We start from the raw sequence: 23,624 nt of genomic DNA, 5'->3' as shown, positions 1-23,624 counted from the left end.
ACGTGTCTTAGAAAAAAACATTACTGGTGTGTATATTGAGACACATCAATGGCACTGACATATTTCAGATATTTCAGTGCAAGTTGCTTTCAGTTAAAACAGCTGAAACATGCATTTTAGTCTGGGACTAAACTTGTGTTAAAGTGTGTCCCATTGGATAATCAAAAGTTCTCAACACACTTGCGATCTTCATGCTCACTTGAACACTTGGGCCAAATACAGCTAATATGTCATGTAAGTAGACAAGTGGTCAAATGCAAAGACCACAAGTGTGTGTATTTGGACAGGCCCCTTGTCATTTGGTTCCTTTGTACATGTGTATTGTTTTAATTGTTTACTTTGATTCATGTGTCGTGTCCTCATTGGTTCTTGCTTCATTAGTTCTGTCTGTTCATTGGTTGTTTTTGTCATTTTACTCAAGACAAGGCAAACATGAGGGCTTCAATACATGAATGGGCATGGATTTAAGCTCTCATGTTTGCCTTGTCTTGTCATGTATTGAAGTTGCTGTTCCATGTTTCCATACGTTTAGAACATTTATATGCATAAATAGCTATATTACACACTAAATGAAAGGTTAAAAATAAAATAAAAGCATGATAGATGCCATTTAATGTTTTAGTTCCAGTATAACTACCTCATGAAGGCATTCTGCTTAATGCAGTTGTCAATGTGCCAGATGTTATTTCAATGATGCCATGTCTAGTGCAGAGCTACGACCATTGATTCATTCAAATGATGTACATGTTGTTATAATGTGTAAATCTGCCAAAGATTAAATTGCTTCCAGATGATCATGTTTTTGCATAGTTTTTAAACATGCTGTTTAAAAATCCAGGCCCTGCCCTCAAACCTATCTCAAAGTGATAGTGGTTTACTCAGATGTGCACATTATATTAGTTATTAAATAGACGTCATCATTGTTGCCATATTTTACTTATTTGTTAGAGTACATGTATGTCAAGTACATTGGAGAAATGTGTTTTGCTACACTTTAATACTGTTTGAAATGTGTAAATTTCATGGATAACAAAATATCAAATTAAGTAGCATCTGCAATGTGATTTTAGTAAATGTATGAAGTGTATAACATTTTTGTACTATTTAAAACCAAATGAACTTTGTTACATTTTGATTTAAAAGAGGGTGTACTGCATTATTATTATATTATTTTATTTTTTTATTTGTGCTATAAAATCCACAATATATTCACAGCGTATAACACCTACACAGTAGTACTCATAGCATATGGATATTTTTGTTGCATAGCAATATTTTGTTATGGCACTATGTCTTTCTACTGACTAGGTATTGCTCTGGAACAAGAGTAAAATAATACATATACACATAAAAGGCATTTGAAAAGCAACAAAATAATTGGTGATGGGATAGTACAGTAAATTTTTTCAACATTACATTTAACATTAAAATATGTTTGTTTAAATAAAAGCCGACCTCTGGGACATAAAAATTCCTGTAGTTGAAGAAAAACGTACATATTTTAACAGTGTCCAAATAATAAAGCTGAAACAAAAGAAGATATTTTGAAGAATGGTGGTAACCAAACAGTTAATAGTAGCCCCTGACTTCCATAGTATGGAGGGTGAAAAACTGTTCCTCTTCAGTCGGTCAGTCGATGCCACGTTGAGAACGACAAATAGGAATCTCGCTAGAGAGGCCAATCTACTTCAAGGGAAACTAAAACAAGCCAATACACATTGGCATGCAATCATTTGCATCAGCTGTTCAGCCTCGCAGCACAGGTATATAATGAGCAGAAGGTGCGATTGCACTTCAGCTTTTTGCTTCGGAGCCAAGCACTTCGATGCTCTCTTCAAACCTGACAAATCAGCTCTGTGAAACTTCCAGCCTCTTCAGGACCTCTCCACTTTGGTGCGGGCGTTACAGGACAGCAGCTTTTTTCTCTATCTTTGTTTTCTGTATTTTTTGTTTTGTCTAAGAGCAAACAAAAGCTGTTTTTTCACAGCTGGTAGGTGTGCAGGAGTGTAAGCGGAAAATCTTCTGTTCCATTTTATTTGTGTTCCGCCGCTGGCCTCAAAACCAGCAGTACCCAAATTTTCAATAAAAGGGCTGTTACTTCATCTCTGGGTCCAAAGAGGGCCCAGAGAGCAGTGGGGGGAGAGAATCCTCACCACTCTCATCCGCCTCTTCTATCGCCAGCGGGCAGCAGTGTGCGGTTCGGGAACGCAACCAAGCCGCCTCCTGCCCCTCCTGCCCCGTGGAACCAGGTAAGTGTTACACAGCACACTCAGACTCCGCTATGGGCCGCCTCCCAGAGAGAGCCTTCCGAGCCGAGTCCCTGTGTTCCACCTTGCTGCCCCACTCCGGGTACGCCTACGGCCCCTACTGGCGAAGGACACGATAGAGCCGGTCCCTCCAGATGATATGAGGTCAGGGCACTACAGTCCCTACTTCATTGTACCCAAGAAAGGTGGTGGGTTACGACCGATCTTGGACCTGCGAGTTTTGAATCGGAGCCTCCAGAAGCTACCATTCAAAATGCTCACGCAGAAACGCATTTTCGAATGCATCCGTCCCCGAGATTGGTGAAGGACGCGTACTTTCATGTCTTGATTCTTCCTCGACACAGGCCGTTTCTGCGCTTTGCGTTCGAGGGTCGAGCATATCAGTACAAGGTCCTGCCCTTCGGGCTGTCCCTGTCTCCCCATCTCACCCTATGGCACCCGCGTCCAGACCTCTGGAAACTCCATGTCTGGTCCCTGAATGGGACGTGGAGGTTCTAGGTGACTTACCCCCAGAGGTACTTAACACCATCACTTCTGCACGGGCGCTGTCCACGAGACGTGTGTACACTAGGGCTGTCACTTTTGAGAAAAATCTCATTCGAATGGGCATCAAATATCAAGCAATGTATTCAAATATATCCCCCTCCCCCCAAAAAAACAAAAAAACAAAAAAAAAACACCGTAACGGAGATTCAATCACAAATTTATTAACAGTCTGACAGTCATAAACAGGACTCAAGCCATAGCTTGTCTGAAAAATAATTTTTAACTTAATGTTTGAAACAGCTGGTTGTCAACTTAATCTATATGAAGTGTCACTATGCACTATGCATAGCCAATCACAAAAATAGGCTAACGTTACATGGAAAAAAAGGTGCCGACCGGTTGTGCAGGAAAGCTTAACGATTACTTTACCATCTACGGTGTACAACCCACAATATTTCAAGACACTACTTTTTAGATGAGTTGGGGTCGTAATTGTCTGCTCAGGCCGGCCGTTCTGTGTGTTATCTTTCATTTTCAAAACAGGGTGGCTATTATTCACTTGATTTGGTCATGGGCCTACGCTACAATACGTTTAGAGCGCCCGCTACTGGATGAGATGGCAAACAATAAAAAAAAAAAAAAAAACGGTCTAATCATAGACTGTAAAAAATGCGCTACTATGGCACTTTAAAAACCGAATAGTTTATTCATAGTTCGATTACGGATATTTCACGCCATGTTCGAATGCATATTCGAATATCGAATAAAAAGTGACAGCCCTAGTGTACGCCCTGAAGTGGAACCTGTTTGTCGAGTGGTGTTCTTCTCGCCGAGAAGACCCCCGAAGATGTTCGATAGGGTCCGTGCTTTCCTTCTTGCAGCAAGGGTTGGAGCGTAGACTGTCTCCCTCCACCCTAAAAAGTAGGGTGACAACCAACCGTGCCGGGTGACAACCAAATTGTACTGAGACCCCGGCCTGGCTATGTGCCCAAGGTTCCTACCACTCCCTTCAGGGACCAGGTAGTGAACCTGCAAGCTCTGCCCTCGGAGGAGGCAGACCCAGCCCAGGCTTTGCTCTGTCCCGTTCGCGCACTGTGTTTGTACGTGGACAGAACTCAGACCAACTCTTTGTCTGTTACGGAGGCCAGAAGAAGGGAAAGGCTGTCTCCAAGCAGAGGATGGCCCACTGGAAAGTGGATTCCATCGCCTTGGCTTACCAAGCACAAGGGTGCCCTGCCCGCTCAGGTTGCATGCACACTCCACGAGAGGCATTGCATCCTCCTGGGCATTGGCATGTGGCTCCTCGCTAACAGATATCTGTAGAGCTGCGGGCTAGGCAACACCTAACACGTTCGCTAGATACTATAGCCTACGTGTAGAGCCTCCCGTGTTCTCACCCTAAATGGGTAGAAGCACTGAGAGGCCCGGCTCTGTCGGCTTGCTGCACCCTAATGTGCACCCTTATTGCTCCAGAGTGAAAAACCTCCAACACCCTCGGCCCGGACATGGTAGAGCGTCCAAGTGGAGAGCATATATTCTCCACGGCTGCTCTTAACGGAAGCCCGTGTCTTTCCCTTGGGCTAAGTCACCCACTATTCATATGTAGTACAACCTTCAGGCTAGTCCATATGTATTTCCCACATAACTCTTTGAAGAAGTGGCTTCCGCAGCGTTCTCCTTCCTAAACAGAAAGGGCACGCTTTCCCAGTGTTATTCAATAGCCTCACTGTCTCGACGTGGCGTCGACTGACCGACTGAAGAGGAACATCTCGGTTACATATAGTAACCCTCGTTCCCTGAAGGAGGGAACGGAGACGCCATGTCCCGTTGCCACATCTGCTGCTGCCCGCCGGTGCGGCCAGCTTTTCAGGCTTGGCTCCTCAGCAAAATATTGAAGTGCAATCGAAACTTCTGCTCATTATATACCCACGCTGCGAGGCTGAACAGCTGATGCAAATGATTGCACGCCAGTGTGTATTGGCTTGTTTTAGTTTCACTCGAAGTAGACTGGCCTCTCTAGCGACATTCCTATTTGCCGGTCTTGACGTGGCGTCCTCGTTCCCTCCTTCAGGGAACGAGGGTTACCATATGTGACCGAGACGTTTGGTTACCAACATTATTCAAAATATCTTCTTTGTGTTGAAAGAAACTCATACAAGTTAGGAGCAACAGGAAGGTGAGTAAATTATGATTTTCATTTTTGGTTGAACTATCCCTTTAAAGGTGCAACTCCAACTACTGTACCTCATTACTGTATATGTTTAGAATTATTAAATGCAGTGAAATGATGTGAGATATTAGGCACTGCCTCTGTCCTCCTCTCGCTCTCCTCTATGCTTGTCTTTATCCCTCTCTCATTATTTTTCCATTGTTAGTGGGATCCAGGGCTCTAAAGCAGCCAAAGCAGGCAGGGTTCGGAACATCTGGAGCTGATGGTGAAATGGTTTAACAAGAGGCAAATGGTATGTGTGTGTGAGTGTGTAAAAGAGAAGGATTTATTTAAATAGCTATAACTCCTAATGAACTAGCCTTCTACAGCGGCCCAATATTGCCTATTCATTTTCACTGAAATTGGACTGGATTGTCACATTATTCAGTTCCTCCCTAACCCAAAGGTTTAGATAATCTCTGGGAATGGATGAGAGCGCAAAACCCACCCCAAACCACATCACTCAGCTTTTATTTCAGTCCTAGAACAGGTCAACGAGGACATTTCACTTCTATTGGCTCAAAACAATAGCAGTTAGCCAAGCAACCATTAGGTAAATTATGTTTTGTATTATATTTAACCTTTGCTCAATAATAATTTAGTGTTCAGAGCCAGATAACTAGAAAAGAAAACCTAAAATATTATTTCAAAATCAGTAAATGTGCTCAGATTAATGCTTGGTCATAAACTGTTATAGAAGTATTGGTAACACTTTACAATAAGGTTCATTAGTTAACTACATTAGTTAACATTAACTAATAATGAACTGCACTTATACAGCATTTGTTCATCTTTGTTAATGTTAATTTCAACATTTACTAATACTTTATTAAAATCTTGTTAACATTAGTTAATGCACTGTGAACTAACATGAACAAACAATGAACAGCTTTATTTTTATTAACTAACATTAACAAAGATTAACAAAAACAGTAATAAATGTATTGCTCATTGTTAGTTCATGTTAGTTAATACATTAACTAATGTTTAATAAAGGAAACTTATTGTAAAGTGTTACCGAAGTATTAAAGGTCTTACTGCAAAAGTAAGCCATGGATAATGTATAGGCAGCCAGTCACAAAAAATCATAAAGTATCCAATACTTATTTAATTAAAAACACCATAAACTGACTCAAATAAAGTTAAAGTAGCTAATTAAAAAGATCCTTAATTTTATTAGAATATTAAAATACTAAAGTAAATTATATTAAAAAATACTTAAGTATCAAAAAAGTACAGTAAATGTTTATAAATATCTATGGCATGGTATCAATCATGCCTATTTTAGTATCCATACAGTCTTAGGTCTAAAGGGGGTCGCAGACCGGACGAGAAGCGCAGCGCCATGCCACGTCGCGTCTAGGACAACTCGAGGTATCACACACTGGACGTGCATTTTCTCAGTTTCTCACTTTTCTGAATGCTGTTGGTGACACAGTGGCTTAGCAAAGCTTCTGTGTCACGGGTGGTATACAGGGTATCTTGTACCATGTTTTTGTATCTTTTCTGTACGTCTTTAACGTTCCACTCAACGATCGTATTAACGCTGTTAACTGTCGTAGCAATCTTTTTCCAAATTAAACATTTCTTCTTGTTACTACATTCTCCGTAGCCTGGGAAAACCCAGACAACTTCCGGCAAATTTAGATTTGCTCTGCAAGTAGTCTGGCAAAGAGCTCATTCAAGCCCATTTCTAATCCGTCGAAATCGCGGCACCAATCAGAAACGTTGGGGCGGGCTTTACACAATGACGATCGCTCTGATTGGTTTTAGGTCTATCCAATTGCGCCCAGAGGCATTTGAGCGACGTCCGTTGGTGAAGCGCACCAACTTTTAAATGCAATGCATTATTATATTCAAATTGCAAACACATGAGGACGGTCTCCATGAAAGACCCACTGGCAGATGAACGTGCTACTACATTTCTCTCCGAAACGGTAGGAAATTAAATTAGATTTAATAGAGGATTTTAACTGTGACAAGATGATTGACAGGGCAGTTTACGTGACAGGATGCACGCGACAGATCCGTCCGATAAAGATGACGAAGTAGTATGTCCCAAAGCTTGCCTACTTTTTTGCTACACATTCAAAAGTAAAAACCTTTTCTTCACAAAAAGAGTACATACTTTATGGCGTAGTGTAACTTAGGCGAATTGGGACGCAGCATATGGCTTTACACGATGACGATCGCTCTGATTGGTTTTAGGTCTATCCAATTGTGCCCAGAGGCATTTGAGCGACGTCCGACGCCCCTTTGGAAATGAGTTATTAATGAAGCTTTGCCAGGCCATAACTCAGTTACTACTGAGAATGGTCTGGTTTTAACCAGGCTACATTCTCCGCTAAATTTCCCAAGTAAAATGTCCTTGTAACTGTTATACTTTTATACAAACACATATTTTCCGCTGGGGTAAACTGCACTGAGCGGTTGAGTGCGCTTACTCGATCCGCCATGTTTGTTGTTTCGAAAAGTGTCTTATTTTACCCAGAATGCATTGCAGTGTAGTCCTACTTAAGATAGTCAGAGTCTTAAGTGCTTTGTGCAACGGTCTGATTTAGATGTCTATCTGAAGTATGACTATCTACTATATCTAAGTCATAGTCGAAGTCTATCTTTGTGAAACCGGCCCCTAATCTACAATACTGATATTAAACATAAATTTATGTGTCTTTTATTAACGTAAATTGCATTATTTGCATGAGAAAGTAAAAGTATAATATCATTACTAGAGAAACTGCTAATAATAATCAGCTTATGACAAAATTCAGTCCACGGCCAGAATAATGATTATTCACTTCATGATCATGTCTCTGAAGATATATAGAGCTTTGGCATCACACAAATGCACTAAATCAAAGAAATACACACTAATATGAATATAAGCTGCAATTACATAATGAATATAATACCCCTTACAAAAATGGTCCTCTGGATCATGTCCAAAACACCATGGTAAAACTGTGGTACATTTTGGTACTTTGTCGTATGAGACATGTGAAATCTGAAGTGTAAAGAGTGTAGGTGCTTCTTTTTTTGGAAATGATCTAGGGTGCCCCCTGCTAAACACTTACCCAACTTCGACAGTCGAGTGAAGATTAAAAACGGATTTCAGAAACATTTCTCGCAAGGAAGCTCGGATGTTTACTAAACTTTTCTTTACAAAAACAACCTTGTGCGAAGAATGTTGCGTTCCAGATCACTCAACCCTCTACTAGGAAATAACATCTGGAACGCCACTCAAAGTCGGACATCCGACCTGAGAACTCGAGGTAGATCTATCAACCCCAACATCAGCGAGACGCGTCATTTGACGTCAGTTCCAATATAGAGGCAAGTCCTGCTTCCAACGAGCATAGCATGGAGCTATGTCAAACGTAAAACCAAACTTTAACATAAACATTAAGTTTATATAATACCTTCATTTTTGCATCACGTCACCTATTTTCAAAATGAATGCCATTTTATGCTATTATTTTATTCTTTTTTGCTATATAATTGTCACAAACACAAGAAATACTTTCGTTGTGTCATGGCCAGTGTTGAGGGTAATGCAAATCAAGTAACGCAAGTTACGTAATCAGATTACTTTTTTCAAGAAACTAGTAAAGTAATGCATTACTTTTAAATTTACAACAAGATATCTTTAAATAAGTAACACAATTTACTGTTTTCCCACTTATCGACTGACACTTATCGACTGACCCATTTTCATTCATGTTGAGAAAAATCAGGAGTAAGTGCAGAGGCGTTGTGTGTGTGCTGTGTGAATGATGGTTATTGTAGTTCTATCTAGACTAAATGTGAGCAGGCATTTACTCATCTCACTTGCACAAAAACAGATTCAGTATTCTGCAAAATGAATAAAACAGTAAAATGCAAATTCAGTATATAACACAAACCTGCAATTATTAAATATATTAAATTACACCAATACAGCCTACTTTATGCATTTAATCTCACTTTATTAACCAATGTCTTTGCTGGTGACCCTCAATGATCCAATTCACAGGTCAGAGTTCACAGGTGTCACATGTACCAAAATGGTATCAATTAGTTATAATAACTTGTCCATGAAGACACAAAAAAGGGCCGGTATGCTGAAAATTTGGGACAATGGACAAATATTTAGTTGAAAGAATGATGTGACTGACCAGAAGTTCCAGAACTATTCCAGAGACAATAACAGTCCTTCCTGCTCATTAGTGTTATGAGTTATATTATTAGTTTCATAACACATGTGCCTTTATTCCCAGCACTGCTTCTAAACTGTTCTCTTGTTGCACTCTCTGCAGAAGTGATTGAGCTGAATGAAAGGAGGAGAACAGTAAATGTCCTTCACAGACCCTCCTGAGCACAGGAGCCAAACCATCAAGCCCACAGCTATAAAGTGGAGCCACAGAGATGGCCCATCAGTAGAACAACCAAACCCTGACTTTCCCATAACTCGGATACAAGGCAAAGCTGATTGATTTGTGTTGATAAATTAACCCGTGTAAACATAACCAGAACTTAATGGTCCCATGATAGCTTCAATGCTCATGTTTTATAATATGCTAAATTAATTCCATTGCATTATAAATAGACTGACTGATTATGACAAGTTGTGTTTGTATATAGCATTTAAAATGCATGAATCTGATTTGCAAAATAATGCTGAAACTATTGCAATAGTCAGATTTGATTGTATCTTGCCAAATTTATACTACAAAAGTGCCACAGAGGCACTTTGCAGTGGCATATAGGTGTCTTTACATCGACTATTTAATGCTGCTCAGAGGTGGCATACAGTATGTATTTACAATCAAATTACAACTGTCTATTACTAGGGGCTGAAGTGTGTCAGAGCATGCATGATTTAGTCTGGCTTTTATGTGTAATTGCATCTTTACACTGAATTTTGTGCAGGCACAGAATAGCCTTAAAGGTAGCTGCAATTTTTTTATAAACACTTTTTGTTATAGGCTACTGGTTAAAACTCTACACATCCTGATAGCAATCAATAGAAGTGGTCTATATTAAAGAAATATATTCTGTGGAAGTCACAGGACCAAATATTTTCGTCCAATCAATTGCATTCGGTCCAATAGAATGTCCTACCTGCCTGTCAGCATGTCCATACCTCCTCACGCAGACATCACACGTCATCAGCGCGTTCTGTAAGGCTATCCAGAGTTGTAGACAGACAGTCACTGAGCTCCACAAACAAACAGCAGCTGCTTTTTATAGTTCCTCCTGAACCAAAACAACGAGCTTATGCTGCGTTCACGCCATGTCAATTGTTACAGTAACTACGAGATGGCAACCCTTGACGTTCTACCCGTCGCGTCCTCAGACTCAGATTTATGTGTTCTATGTCAACACTATCAACACCGAAATGAATCTGCAGCAGTCAGGTGGTGCAACTAGAGCTCTGTAAGTTGTTTATGTTCATTATGATTGGAATGTTATGTGGCTTGAGACATGAGGTAATTTAACGCCGTCTCTCATAACACTATGCAGACTGCGTTCATGTGTTTTGAAGGAGGCGTGGCTTTTAAGAGCATGGCTTCTGGAGGGAGGGTGGGAAATCATGCTTTCAAAGCTAGCTTGCTAATGTTAGCCTCTCAGATTGCCTAATGCCTACCCTACCTTTGATGCCATAATAAAAGAGGTGTTATTAACATTATTATGAAATAAAGAGAAACGTTTAGAAATTTTGAACAAAGTTTGAAATTTTAATTCAAAGAAAATGTATGATGTTAAATAAATTAGTTACAGATGTCCTTGATTCAACTGAAGCACAAGATGCACATTTCAAATCATTCTGAAGAACACGCCATCCGTTTTTCTTTTAAGTCATCTTGAGTGCTGCTGTTATTAAAGTGAAAGTATACATAGCAAATAAAATCCTGAAATGAATGTAATTTAGCTATTTGCTTTGGTGGCATGTTCTGTCATCAGTGCATTCATTAACTTTATTCTCCCATAGCATTTCTAGAATTAATTTTGTGTCTCACAATAATATTTTGACTTCACAAGTCTTGTAGATGATGAAAGACATGGAAAGAGTCTACAGGAACCCTTGAAAGAGTGAGTGTCTTGGCCATTGGGTGCTGAAAATGACGACATGTTCTTTGCACCAATATGCAATACCATAATCAAATCAACATTGTTATATTCATGAAAATGTTATTTCTGAATACAAAAAAGCGAACGAACGAAGAGAAAATGAATTAGATCCGACAGAATTCGATTTACACACAGGATCCAAGGCAGTGGAGTAAAGGGGAAATGAGTTGAGATACAGCTGTATGTCACTGTAAAACAATATGAATCTGTCCAACAAATACATCACATTCACAGCTGAACTGCCAGGCTATCCATGGTGAATGATTTACATGTATTCGGAAACACAGCTGTGTTATTTTTTACTTAAAACACATTCGTCGAACATGAACATAACACTCTGGGGAAAAGTTGCCAAGTAGAGCCAAAGTTTAGACTGGCAGAATCAAAATAGTTGGAAACTGTGACCCACATCCAATCTAATGTATGTCCATGTGTGTGTATTTATATTGTGTACAGCACGCAGGCAAACATGATGATTGAGTTCAGAGCCGTATGTAATTGATTTTCCATGTGTTCTTATAGGTCCTAGGGCTTTCGCCACAATACATGCCAAAATTAGGTCAAGATAGCTTGTGATTTGCCATGCATACTATCAAACAAAACTAAAACAACCTTAATTTGTAGTCAAAATGCATAAAAGAACATTACTTTTCTATTCAACTGCCTGTGGAACTAATATGGCAAATAGCCTCTTAAACCAGCTGTTTAATCTATCATTCCCTTGCAGGCTTTTGGCTCAGAGCTGCATATTTGTAAACTGCCCTCAGAGGGCACTACTTGCATCCAGCCAATGTGTCCGCATTGACCCCAAACATGCAATTTTCTCACCTCATGTTAGATGAGACATATGTTATAGAGGAAAACAATTATCTTTATCATCATTCTCTCTCTCTCTCTCATTAACTCTTATATGTCAATGCCATTCTGCACTAACTGATATAATATAAAACTAAAGCAAAATATTTCACCCAAAAAAAAAAATCAGCAATATAAGTATAAAACAATAGATATATTGAAGACAAAATATAGGCTATTTTGGCACTTTGCTGTTGCTGAACGTTAGTGGATAATATTTACTGTGATCTACATCTGTGGATCCTCTGATAGGACACCTGTGTGAACTTGAGGAGAACTGACTTCAATAAAAGTCACTGAGTAAAAATTATGAAGAAAAGTCTTCTCAGAAAAGAATGCAGCATTTGTCAGCAGATGCCACTTATTTTGCATCTAATGTAATGAAGTTCAGTCAGTGAGTGTTTAAATGGCATAGGCATTCATTTTAAAATGATCTTCAAAGTATCCTAAAGAGATGGCTGTGACTCTTGGAGTTAGTTTCCATTAAAACAATGGGTTACAACATGAAAGCATCACTTAATTTAGCATTCCTCACTGTAACAGAACCTAAAGAGCTTTAAGATAGATATGCATTGCATTTAAATAAGCCTAATTCTCTAATGTGCATTTGTAATTTATATATGTGTATTCCACTGTCTATTATAACTAAATCAGGTTAATCGGTTCACTCATCGTGAGTCTTAAATGGTATGCAGACGCCAACACAGCATTTATGGAGTGTTGTCATGCTTGACCATGCATGGAAGTGGTAAATAACTGGATAACTTACTTGTCAAGAACAAAATAGAGGTCAAAACCCCCATAGCAGGAGGAAGCTGCAGTCCCTCTTTCCGGCACAAGTCCTGTATTTCCATTCGCAGTGCCCACCAATTTGACACAGAGCAAAACTGCTATCCTCCAAAGTCTGCACATGTTGTAAAGCACTGTTTGAGTCAAGCAAATGTCAGGACTACAGGAAAAATATAAAAGTGACCATGAGAGAGAAATAAGGTTTCACAGGGTCCTTAACAATCCGTAATCCTTATGTGGAGACCTAATTTGGAGAAAGCATTCTCCAAAAGACTGAATTTGTCTTCTTTGTTCTTCTAGGGTCCTGTGGTGGCAGAGTGAATGTTTTACAGAAAAAAAATAAGAAAATGTCTCTGGATAGAAATAAGTTTCTAGAGCCCAAATGCACAAATGTAAATGTGTACATGTACCCAAAAGTCTGACACACTTCTGCTCGCTGCCCCAGTTGCTGCTAGATTGATGGAGTGTGGGAGGGAGTGTGGTTGTGTGTGTTTATGTTTGAGAATGTGTGTGTGAGCGTGATTTTGCTAGACAGTGCAAAATCATTGTCTCTCTCAGCCCCTTGACTCCAAAACAACTTTCCATCCTTTTTTTTTTTTAAAGCAATAAAGAAAGCCAAGGCGTGATTAAGGTTGTTATTTTGCCATCTAGTGGTAGGAAATGTTAGTGAAAATGTTGATGTTCATTGACCGCATCACATTAACCATATTATCCACCAAATTTCAACCATTAACAGTTTAGGCATGGAGTTGAAAAGGTGTCAGAATAGTAGGCCTACTGGTCTATGCTGCTGTAAAAATAAAAATAAAATAAAAAAAATAAAAAATAAATAAATGCTAGCAAACACATTGTATTGATTCAGCTTTATTTATATAAACACAGGTGTACATTTATTTACATCTTTTAATTTATATAATTTATTATTTAAATTTATGTCTGTACACCCTTAATTTCAGTTACAGTTTTATTGTTAAATGCAGTTAATAAGGTTGCCTAAATACCTCAAATCATGTTAACTTACACTACCAGCCCAAAATACAGTGAAAACAGTACTGTTTTCTATCTGAATATATTTTTAAATGAAATCTATTACTTTGAAGGCAAAGCTGAATTTTCAGCATCATTACTCCAGTCTTCAGTGTCACACGATCCTTCAGAAATCATTCAAATATGCTGATTTAATCCTCAATTATTATACATTTTATATAGATGCACTTCGTGAGCAAGAAACTTCTTTCAAAAACATTAAATCTAAAATATTCAAATACAAATTTCATGTTAATTTGGACATTTCTGTAATTGCCCTTTAAATCAGCAGATAAAACTGAAAAATTATGATTGATTTCTTTCCCTAATTCATGGCCGTCATTTACCAACAGCACCATGAGCACATGGAACTTTCTCAAAAACTTCAAATGTGCATGTAGTGTAATCGTACTCCACTGTGCACTTGTCAGCATAACCCGTGGGCTTCGCCATTCTACAGAAATTAAACAAAATAAAATAAATTATTATGTATCATATTATTACAACACTGTGCCACAAAATGTATGTGTGTTATGTTAAAATGTCTCTGGATTACGCATGTAACCCGGTTCCCTGAAAAGGGAACCAGACGTTGCGTCAGTCGCTTATGCTATTGGAACGCCTTTAGAATGCACTGGTGTCTGAAGCACAGATATCAGAGGCATGAACACTCACCTCAACTCAATGCCCCTTCCAATAGAACTTCTATAACCCATGGGAACAGAGGTAGCAAGGAAAGCTGTGGATGTAGCATCAGCCACGGCCATTTACATATTTCAAATGTGAAAGAGCGTAACTAGACCAAGTGCCTGTGGCAATCAACCAATTTTATTCCACCCTCACAAGCATCATAAAAGTTTCTAAAAAGCAACCCAAGCGGAGGGAATGCAGTCCTGATTACACTTCAACCTCTAGTTAATTAACTGAGGGAAGGCGACAGGTTAGGGGGTGGTAAGCCCGGGAGTAGCCCTTCTCTGGTATACAGCCGAATCACAGGGGAAGCGTGGTGCCTTGCTTCTACCTCTGATTACATAAACCAGAGGGAGCCACAGAGAGACTGGTCACATGTGATGACCTATAGGCTGATGGTCTTTAGAATATTCCTGAGCTCTTTATGTCCTCTGGAGAGTATACTCGCCCTCCTACTGGCGGCTCAAGAAAGACTCTGGAGGGGGCAACAGATGAGATAGTAGAATGGTAACAGTGATGCACTCTATACTACAGTATATCGATTGCCTAACCTGCAGACCTTTAGGGAAGCGGGTTGATATACCGCCATACAACAGTGTACTGGAGGTGGGCGACAGATGAGAAAGTGGGATGCTAATGGTCAGTACTGCCCACATAGTTTCCCTGCATCAGGGAAGAGTTTTCACATCACCTCCTATGAATATGGAGGAGATCTAATATGCCAAAAGGATATCTTTAATGAGTGGCATTTCCCTAGAGGAGTGAACAGACAGTATGTCTATTTCTTATCTCCACTTCAAGTTGAAGAAAGCAATAAACTACAAGTACCATAAATACGGTCTGGCCCATCCGTAAATCTGCCACTTGGCTCCTCCATAGGAGAATGCCTGCCCAAAAAAAATCTCATGAGAGGCCAACACCATGTCCAGTTCCCTTGCTACAGGGGGGTGTCGGTTCAGAAAGTTTTGTTCTGTACTATCTCTGTTCAACTAGCCACTTATGTACCCCTTCATGGATCTCCAGTTGTCTAACCCTGGTCTAACACCTACTACACCCTCTGGAAAGCACTATGTGCCTCTACCACTAGGCAAAACAAACCAGAGAGTGAATCGCAAAATAGCAATTTTTAACCACATCCACTGTTTCAAACTTTCTTTACCTCTTCTGTCTTTTAATTATTCTTCCTCTGAGCTCTTTACCTTCTTTGGGAGAGCTTGCTCGACCCCCTTGAGGCTTGAGAAGAATCTACCTTACCACTGGCCTTGTAAGGCCAATGACCCAACAACCACTTGTAAAACAACACCCTCACTAAGGGTTATGAGACAGAGAGGGGGAGGGGTGTGTTTGAGGAGACCTGGTGCAGGACCTCACGGCTTTGGGTCCTCAGACCTACAAGCTGAAATGATCTCCCCAAGGTCCCGCTTTAGCCTCCTCCAGTCATGCTGCCTTGATCCCCAACTCCTTGCAGGGAAGCGCGGACTGCCACCCTCCCCTTCTGACCCTTCTGCCAGGAACTAGTTTCAGGGAGCAGGAAAGAGGGAGCTACGGGTGCAGATGGACCCTGGATATGGTGATTGCATGGGCCATCTTCTTCATGACACAGAGTTCCAGGACTGCCTCAGGTGCCAATCCCTCACCTGATCCAGGTCTTTGAGAAGGTTGGCCTAGTACACCTGCAACAGTGCCATGGTGTGTAGGGCTGCACCAGCCTTACCCACCGCTGCGTGGGCCTTGCCCACCAGCCGCGAGGTGGTCTGACACGGCTTGGGTGGCAAGATTGGAGCTTTCAGCAAAGACGCCACACCAGGTGAGAGGTAGCTCACAAGCTTTTCTATTTGAGGCATCTTCATATATCTTGCTTGCGTAGCCCTTGCACATTAAAATAATTCGATGGTGAACCAGTGACTATGCGAGGCGACAACTCGTCATGGAGATTAGGAAGAAACAGAAGGCTCAGGAGACGCCATGCCAGCGCGTTGAGACGTCATGATTTCCTCTGCCAATAGAATTGGCGTGATTACACACGTGCTTCAGACACACTGAAGGCATTCCCATAGTGTCAGCAACAGACGCAACGTTTCCTCAAAAGGGAACCAAAATGAATTAGTTAACCTAATGCTTTTGTAATAGAGGGCAATAGTGATCCCCCACTGTGGCTTTGGGTCTTAAAGTATTTTTCAATAAAATTTCTCCACATGGATTAAAATTTTTTTATTTCTTGCCATGAAATGTAACACCTAAAACTCAAAATCATCCGTAAAATGAACCATGAACTTTACAGCTCAAGTAATACACAATTTTAAAAAAATTGTTATAAGTGCTTTTTTTATAAAAACAAGCTTCAAGCTTCCAAAATGGTCTCATTTACTTTAGGCCAAGTCCACACGTACACGGGTATTTTTATAAACTGAGTTTTTCCTCCTTCGTTAAAAAAAAAGCACACAAGCACAGTTTAAAAAAAATCTCTGTCCACATGAAAACACAAAAACAAGTTATGAAGCTCTGTCAAGAGCATGCAAAACCAACAGATGGCGATATAACCCTAACCGTAAAGCCATGTTGGCCAATCAGAAGCCAGAAAAAAAGGTTATTACTGGTTCAGGTAGCTAACAACATGTTGCCATAAGCAGAGACCTGCATAGTATTGCATTCTGACGCCTCTGTTCCACAATATAATGGGAGAACTGTGCATGTATTTGTATACAGTACATGTTATAAGCCCTGTTAGCACAGACTCGCCTCATGTAAACAAAGGAGATAGCGGCACACAATCTGACGTCAAACAAAGGAGATAGCACACACTCCGACGTCACAAGCCAAAATCTCCGGTTTCACCATCTACATGACAACACTTCAGACCAGCAGAACCAGAATTGCAACCAGAATTTCTAAAAATCTTCACCCTGGCAGGAGTTTTCAAAAAAGTTTGCTTTCAGTGACCGAATATTGCGTTTGCGTGTGGACGAACTGCCTAACTGGTTTTGAAAATACTCGTGTTCGTGTGGACAGGGCCTTAGTAACTCAATTCTGTTGTATTGATGGAGGAAATCAATAGGTAATGTCACTAGTTACTAATTTTAATATACTTACTGATCACAGCATCCCATGGATTCAGCAGAACAAGTACAGTCCACACATTTACTGTTTCTCCAAGTGGATCCAACAGGATGCCATGTCTTATCTGTTGAGTCCTGGCAAAACTTATCTATAAAGGATAAGAGAATTGTATCATACTCTTTAGTTATGCATTAAAAGCAAAGGAAAGTTTATGTGTGTATGTACCTGTACTTTTGCGTCCCACACTGGAGCATGCAGCATTGACCAGAGGAAGGACAGTGCACAGAAACAAACCCAAAACCACAGACCTCTTCACAGTCAACAAACACAAGCAAATAAAGCAATTGATCCAATGTTAAACTTTAAATAGTTTTTCCTGAAGCTGCAGAATTGGGTTGAATTAAATTTTACAATAATGTATAATAAAAGCATATTTGCTTTACAAAAGTAATTTAGAGGAATTGTATGGCGAATTGACAGGTATAAAAAAGTATAAAATATCACATGCAACTGACACATTTAATGAATCCTGTAATTGTGAAAAATATCTATTGAAAATCCTAAAATATATATACATAAGCAATATTATAATGGGAGTTTACCATGTTTCTTCATACAGCGATCCGATTATATGAGACCAAAATCACTATGCCTGCATGTATTTTAGTGAACAGAGGAGGGTGGAGCAATATGTTAATGATTCATTTCACAAATTATTTTGAAACACTGATACAAATACATATAGGCCTGGTTTCATAGATGGGTTAGATTAAGCCAGGATTAGGCCTTAGTTCAATTAGGGCATTTAAATAGTTTTTATAAAAGTGCCATAAAAATAAAATATAAAAAACATTACTGGTGTGCATCTTGAGACAAATCATTGCCACTGACATATTTTAAGATTGTCAGTGCAAGTTGCTTTCAGTTAAACCTACTCAAACATGCATTTTAGTCTGGGACTAGTTTAAGCCTTGTCTGTGAAACCAGGGAATTGTTTCATTACATTATTATTATTATTATTATTATTATTATAAATAAGTATTTTTTTATGCTTTGGTAATAATCATTTTTAATTACAGTAAGATCATGACATATCACAAAGATATCTGTCATATTGCAATTGAATTAAGGAAACTTTACACAAATAGCAAATAGCCATGTTTTATTGAAAAGATGAAGTAGAAAATCAACCTTATCTGCCAAATAAAGTCCTGTTTGGACTTTGAAGTTGAAACAAACAACAGCTCAGCAGCATTACAGTGTTCCCAATATACACTACTGTTTTTTTTTCAATAATACTTATATTCAGCATGGACACAAATTTATCAAAAGTGACAGTAAACACATTGATAATGTTACATAAAATTTCTATTTCAAATAAATGAACTTTCAGAAATGTATTTTGAGCATCAAATCAGCATATTAGAATGATTTCTGAAAGATTGACACTGAAGACTGGAGAAATGGCTGCTGAAAATTCAGCTTTGATCAAAATAATTTAATAAAATCTCTGTATATCAATTAAAGGTGCAGTAAGCATTTTTTGAAAAACGTTGAATCGGACACATTGAAAAGGAAACCTTTCAATGTGTCTTTTTCTTGCTATGACCAACCACCCTCAGTCAACATACACTGTGCACTGCTTATTCCAGTCAATAAGCAAAACTTAATTGACCATGCTGAGTAAAGGTATACTACATCCCCATGGGCAGGCTCCAGTAGTGCAAGTGCCCAAGATGGATGGAGGTTTCTGTATAGAGCAGCAGCAAGCTGCTAGCTTCTATTTTTGCAGGGCTAGCAATAAATGTTGAAAATAATGCACTAAAAACACATTTGTCAACAGAATCTCAAAGTAGGCTTTTATTAAGTAAATCAAGGAGTGAATAACTCACCTACTCCTATAAAACAGATATCTTTTGGGCATGATTAAAGTTAAATGCATAATAGCAGGCACACAAACACTTCATATTGAGTAAATTTTACTGAAAATGGCAGATTAATCCGTTTTAAAATCTATGTTTTGTTCTGTGTAAATTAATTATTATTTGGATGTAAATGGTCCTCTTCCCGCAGATTATCTTTATGAGATTTTCCGGCCGCTGAATATCAATTCACGTCACATACAGTCAAGCAGAAAACAGAAAACACTTTACTGATGATCAAAATTTAAAATATTTAATGAACAAATGTTTCTGGATATTGATCTAGGTGTTAGAGGCAGAATTCTGCCATCTGCCGGTTAGAGACATATAGATGTATGATTGGAAGATGGCGCCAATGTCTGTGGCATGCCGTCTGCGGTCCTCCCTGTTGTTATCTCACGCACTTGCTATGCTTTTATATATGTCTCATTTAGTTTTAAATTGCAATGCTACATTGGTGTATGACTGTTTAACACTACTTAACATTCGTAGTGCGGTCACTGCCCAGCTTAGGTGCGATGATTGTGGACCGCGTCTCGGGCTTCCATCTTGTTCATCTTGTTCATCTCTTCCCCCACATATCTGTGTCGGTTTCAAGTGGATTTACCTCGCCGGAGAAGGCACTGCAAACGTGGGGGTATCGCCGTCAGATCGGCCCTGCTACGTATTTAAAATCCGCAACGCGCTTCTCTTGCGAGAATTGAATCGCAGTCTCCTTGCTCCACAGCATGTGATTGGCTGTTCGCTACTGATATCACACCTAAACTCCTAAACTCAGGATCAAAGCATGAGTTGACAGAAAAAGTTGATGATCAGCTTCATGGTGCCAACAACCGATTGCATCAGTTTGGTTTTATGAACTCGTCGTAACCTCGAAATCCTGTAACCCTGAGTTTGTTCAACTACCATCATGGAAACCTCCTGGTTTCATGTAATGAAATGGTTGGTCACCTAAAACCTACTATTTGTCCTCAGGATAATATTTTACCTCTTTTCCTGAGAGAAATCATGGACACAGTTGGCTCTGGCCTGTTATTGATTATTAACAAATGCTTGTCTGCTCCCTAACAGTCTTAAATTGGCTGTGATCACGCCATATCTTAAAAAACAAAACATGGATCTTTCCTCTCTTTCTAACTTTCATTCTATTTATAATTCTAATTCTAATTTATAATTATAATTTTTAATTCATTCTTTATTTATCTCAAAGATAACTGAGAGGTTTGTACTGACTAAATTACAATATTATTTGGCTATAAATTCTCCTCAAACGTTTCGATCTGGTTTTAATGTTTTACACAGTACTGAATCTGCTCTTTTTAAGAGTTTCAAGTGAAATTTTTACAGAAACTGTTTCTGGGAAATCCATAGCTTTAGTTTTATTAGATCTGAGTGCTGTATTTGATTTGGTCGACCATGAGGTCCTGTTGAGATGCCTGGAGATATCTTTGTGCCTTTGTGGCGAAATCTTACAGTGGTTCCGTTCTTATCTGACCAACAGATGGTTCAGTGTTCGAATTGGTCATCAGTCCTCCTCTAGTATACCTCTTGATTGTGGTGTCTATTTTTCCTTAAAATATAATGATAAAATTGTTTTACAACCACTGTTGGCCTGTTTAAAAGTACTCAAGCTTTGGCTTTCAAGTAATTTTCTGTAAATGAAAATAAAATTGAAATAATTCTATTTGGGTCTGAGGAAAACTTCTCGTATGGTAACCCTCGTTCCCTGAAGGAGGTGTTGGATTACAAATTTATTAAATGTTTAATTTAGTTTGCAACAGTAAAAATTGAGTACATTGAAGTTAGCATTTTAAGGTTAGGTTAGGATAATAGTAACAACAGTTTCTGCCAGTCCTGTTTTTCTCTATTGTAAGTCACCTTTTGTCTTTAATGGCTCGAGCCCGTAGCCCCAGACGCACCTTTTGTCTTTAATGGCTCGAGCCCCAGCCCTATACGATGAATCGTTAGGCTGATTGGATTAGCACATATGCTTTTGAATGGTTATGATGATTGGATTGAGACTGGTAACCCGCTGGAGTCGGGGGGGTTCCTTAACCTGTATACTTAATTTGCATGCTTTGTTCAACCTCAATGTAAATCCCTCCCCCTAAATGTCTATAAATTTGCAAGGCAACTGTCTTGAGTTTAGACTTTTGATGAACTGCAGCCACGTCAACGCGAAGTCCTCAATAAAGAATAACTTCTTCAACGTGATCCCAAAAGTCTCCTGGTCTTCGATTCTGAGTTTACAACAGAGGGAATGGAGACGCCACGTCAGAGTGATCCAACTGATAGGAATCTCGCTAGAGAGCAAATCTACTTCGAGTGTAAATAAAAGAGCCAATGCACATTGGTGTGCAATCATTTGAAGCAGCTGCTCTGCCATGCAGCATGGGTATATAATGAGCAGGAGGTGCGATTGCACTTTAGTTTTTCGCTGAAGAGCCGAGCAGTTGGCCCGGCGGCGCAGCGGGGTACAGGAGCTGTGGCAACGAAATGTGAGTCTCCATTCCCTCCTTCAGGGAACCAGGGTTACCATACGTAATCGAGAAGTTCCCTTTTAGTCAGTCACGTTCGTCGCAACGTCGGAGTCCCTACCAAAGTGCCACAGCTGCTGTCAATTTCCAGTGCCCTATGCAAGCCTCCTACCCCTTCTTGCCTGGAAGGACAATAGTAGAGGGCTTACACAGATAGTGTCTGTCACTGTTTTTCCATGGTAACCCATACAGCGAGACTTTGGATAACACTGAGAAAGCATGCCCTTTCCATTAGGAGAACGCTGCAGAAGCCACATTCTTCCCCGAAGGAATTATGTGGAGATATACATATGGACGCACCCGAATGTTGTACTGCATATGAGATACGGGGTGACTTAGGAAAGACACAGGCTTCCATTTAGGAGCAACCGTGGAAGAATAAACATATGGGATCCCCGCAGGGTCGCACATATGGAACCCAGTCTAAACCTGGTTCAACAGATAAAGGCCTGGCGCCAGACACTCTCCCACGTCCGGTTCCGAGGGTGGTGGAGGACTCGACAGGTTTTTCACTCTGAAGCAATAAAAGCGCACAGTAGGGCGCAGCAAGCCGACAGAGCCAGCCTCTCATTGCTTCTACCAGTTTAGGGTGAGAACACGGGAGGAGACTGGCTCTACATGTAGGCTGTAGAACCTAGTGAACGTGTTAGGTGCCACAGCTCTACAGATATCTGTTAGTGAGGCGCCACATTCCAGCACCTAGGAAGATGCAATGCCTTTCGTAGTGTGAGCACGCAACCTGAACGGGCAGGGCACGCCTTTTGCTCTTGCCTTTGACTTTGCTGCCCCTTTTGGCGGGGGCCTGGACAGGCTGGGCGGCCAGCCTGTGGCTGGCTCCTTGGCGCCGCTTGGGTGGAGGCTGCTGCTGTGGCACGGGAGTAAGGGCAGACGCAGGAGGACACCCTCGGCGACGAGCAGACTGAGGTGCTGTGGGCGGCGGATGGGTGGAGGCAGCAAATGTGTTTGATGGCCTCAGTCTGCTTCTGTACTGCCAAGAACTGCTGGGCGAAGTTCTCGACCATGTCGCCGAAGAGGCCGGTCTGGGACACGGGGGAGTTAAGGAACCTGACTTTGTCGGTCTCCCTCATGTCCGCAAACACAGCCAGAGATGGCATTCCTGGACCACCATCGTGCACATCGCACGACCCACCGACCGTGCAGGCACCTTCGTCGCTCGAAGTGCGAGGTCCGTCGTGGCACAAAGTTCTTGGAGAACTTGGGGATCATGACCACCCTCGTGCAGGTCCTTCAGTGGCTTGGCCTGATGGACCTGCAACAACGCCATGGTGTGTAAGGAAGAGGTGGCTTCCCCACAGGCCTGGTAAGCATTGCCGGTTAAGTCAGGCGAGTGCTTACAGGCCCGGGAAGGGAGACACGGCCCCCCCAGCCAGGTGGAGTTAGGCCACAGTTGCATAGCAACAGCCCGTTCCACTGGAGGGATGTGCGTGTAACCCTTAGACAGCCTGCCATCGGGGGTGGTGAGGAAGGAGGAGCCACTGAAATGGTTTCTGGCAGTGAAAGGTGCCGTCCATGAAGCAGTGAGCTCCTCATGCACCTACGGGAAGAAAGGAACCGGGGTGGGTGTCTGAGAACCTGCCGTTTCCGAAGGAGGCAATGCAGCCGAATCATCATCCCTGGAGAAGTCTGATTCACCCTCTAATACAGCGATCGACAT

General features: G+C 40.6%; 2 protein-coding genes across 2 annotated transcripts in view; both read right to left on the bottom strand.

Moving 5' to 3' along the window:
* The window catches only part of antxr1a (ANTXR cell adhesion molecule 1a), a 75,423-nt gene extending 62,191 nt beyond the window's left edge, over positions 1–13,232 (bottom strand). The window contains exon 1 of the mRNA XM_084138343.1: positions 12,698–13,232. Within this exon, the coding sequence (XP_083994469.1) occupies positions 12,698–12,840 (143 nt within the window). The 5' untranslated portion in view covers positions 12,841–13,232. The remainder of the gene's footprint in view (positions 1–12,697) is intronic.
* A 333-nt stretch (positions 13,233–13,565) lies between these two features.
* On the bottom strand, positions 13,566–18,157 carry msmbl (microseminoprotein, beta-like). Its single transcript, XM_084138342.1, has 4 exons — positions 18,093–18,157; positions 17,716–17,800; positions 17,524–17,638; positions 13,566–14,197 (listed from the first exon to the last, which is right to left on the bottom strand). Exons 1-4 carry the CDS (start codon positions 18,093–18,095, stop codon positions 14,083–14,085), a joined length of 318 nt encoding a protein of 105 aa, XP_083994468.1. The 5' UTR covers positions 18,096–18,157; the 3' UTR covers positions 13,566–14,082.
* Positions 18,158–23,624: the final 5,467 nt, after the last annotated feature.

This window comes from Abramis brama (genome assembly GCF_963993115.1).
Source record: "Abramis brama genome assembly, chromosome: 16".
Lineage (NCBI taxonomy): Eukaryota > Metazoa > Chordata > Actinopteri > Cypriniformes > Leuciscidae > Abramis > Abramis brama.
This window is presented reverse-complemented; position numbering and strand designations above follow the sequence as displayed.

What these genes read in the sequence shown, in the direction of transcription:
- msmbl (XM_084138342.1), bottom strand. An exon ending in TGTGGGACGCAAAAGTACAG is followed by an intron (nt 17,639 to 17,715) that starts GTACATACACAC and finishes TATCCTTTATAG; the next exon opens with ATAAGTTTTGCCAGGACTCA. An exon ending in TCCATGGGATGCTGTGATCA is followed by an intron (nt 14,198 to 17,523) that starts GTAAGTATATTA and finishes TAATTTCTGTAG; the next exon opens with AATGGCGAAGCCCACGGGTT.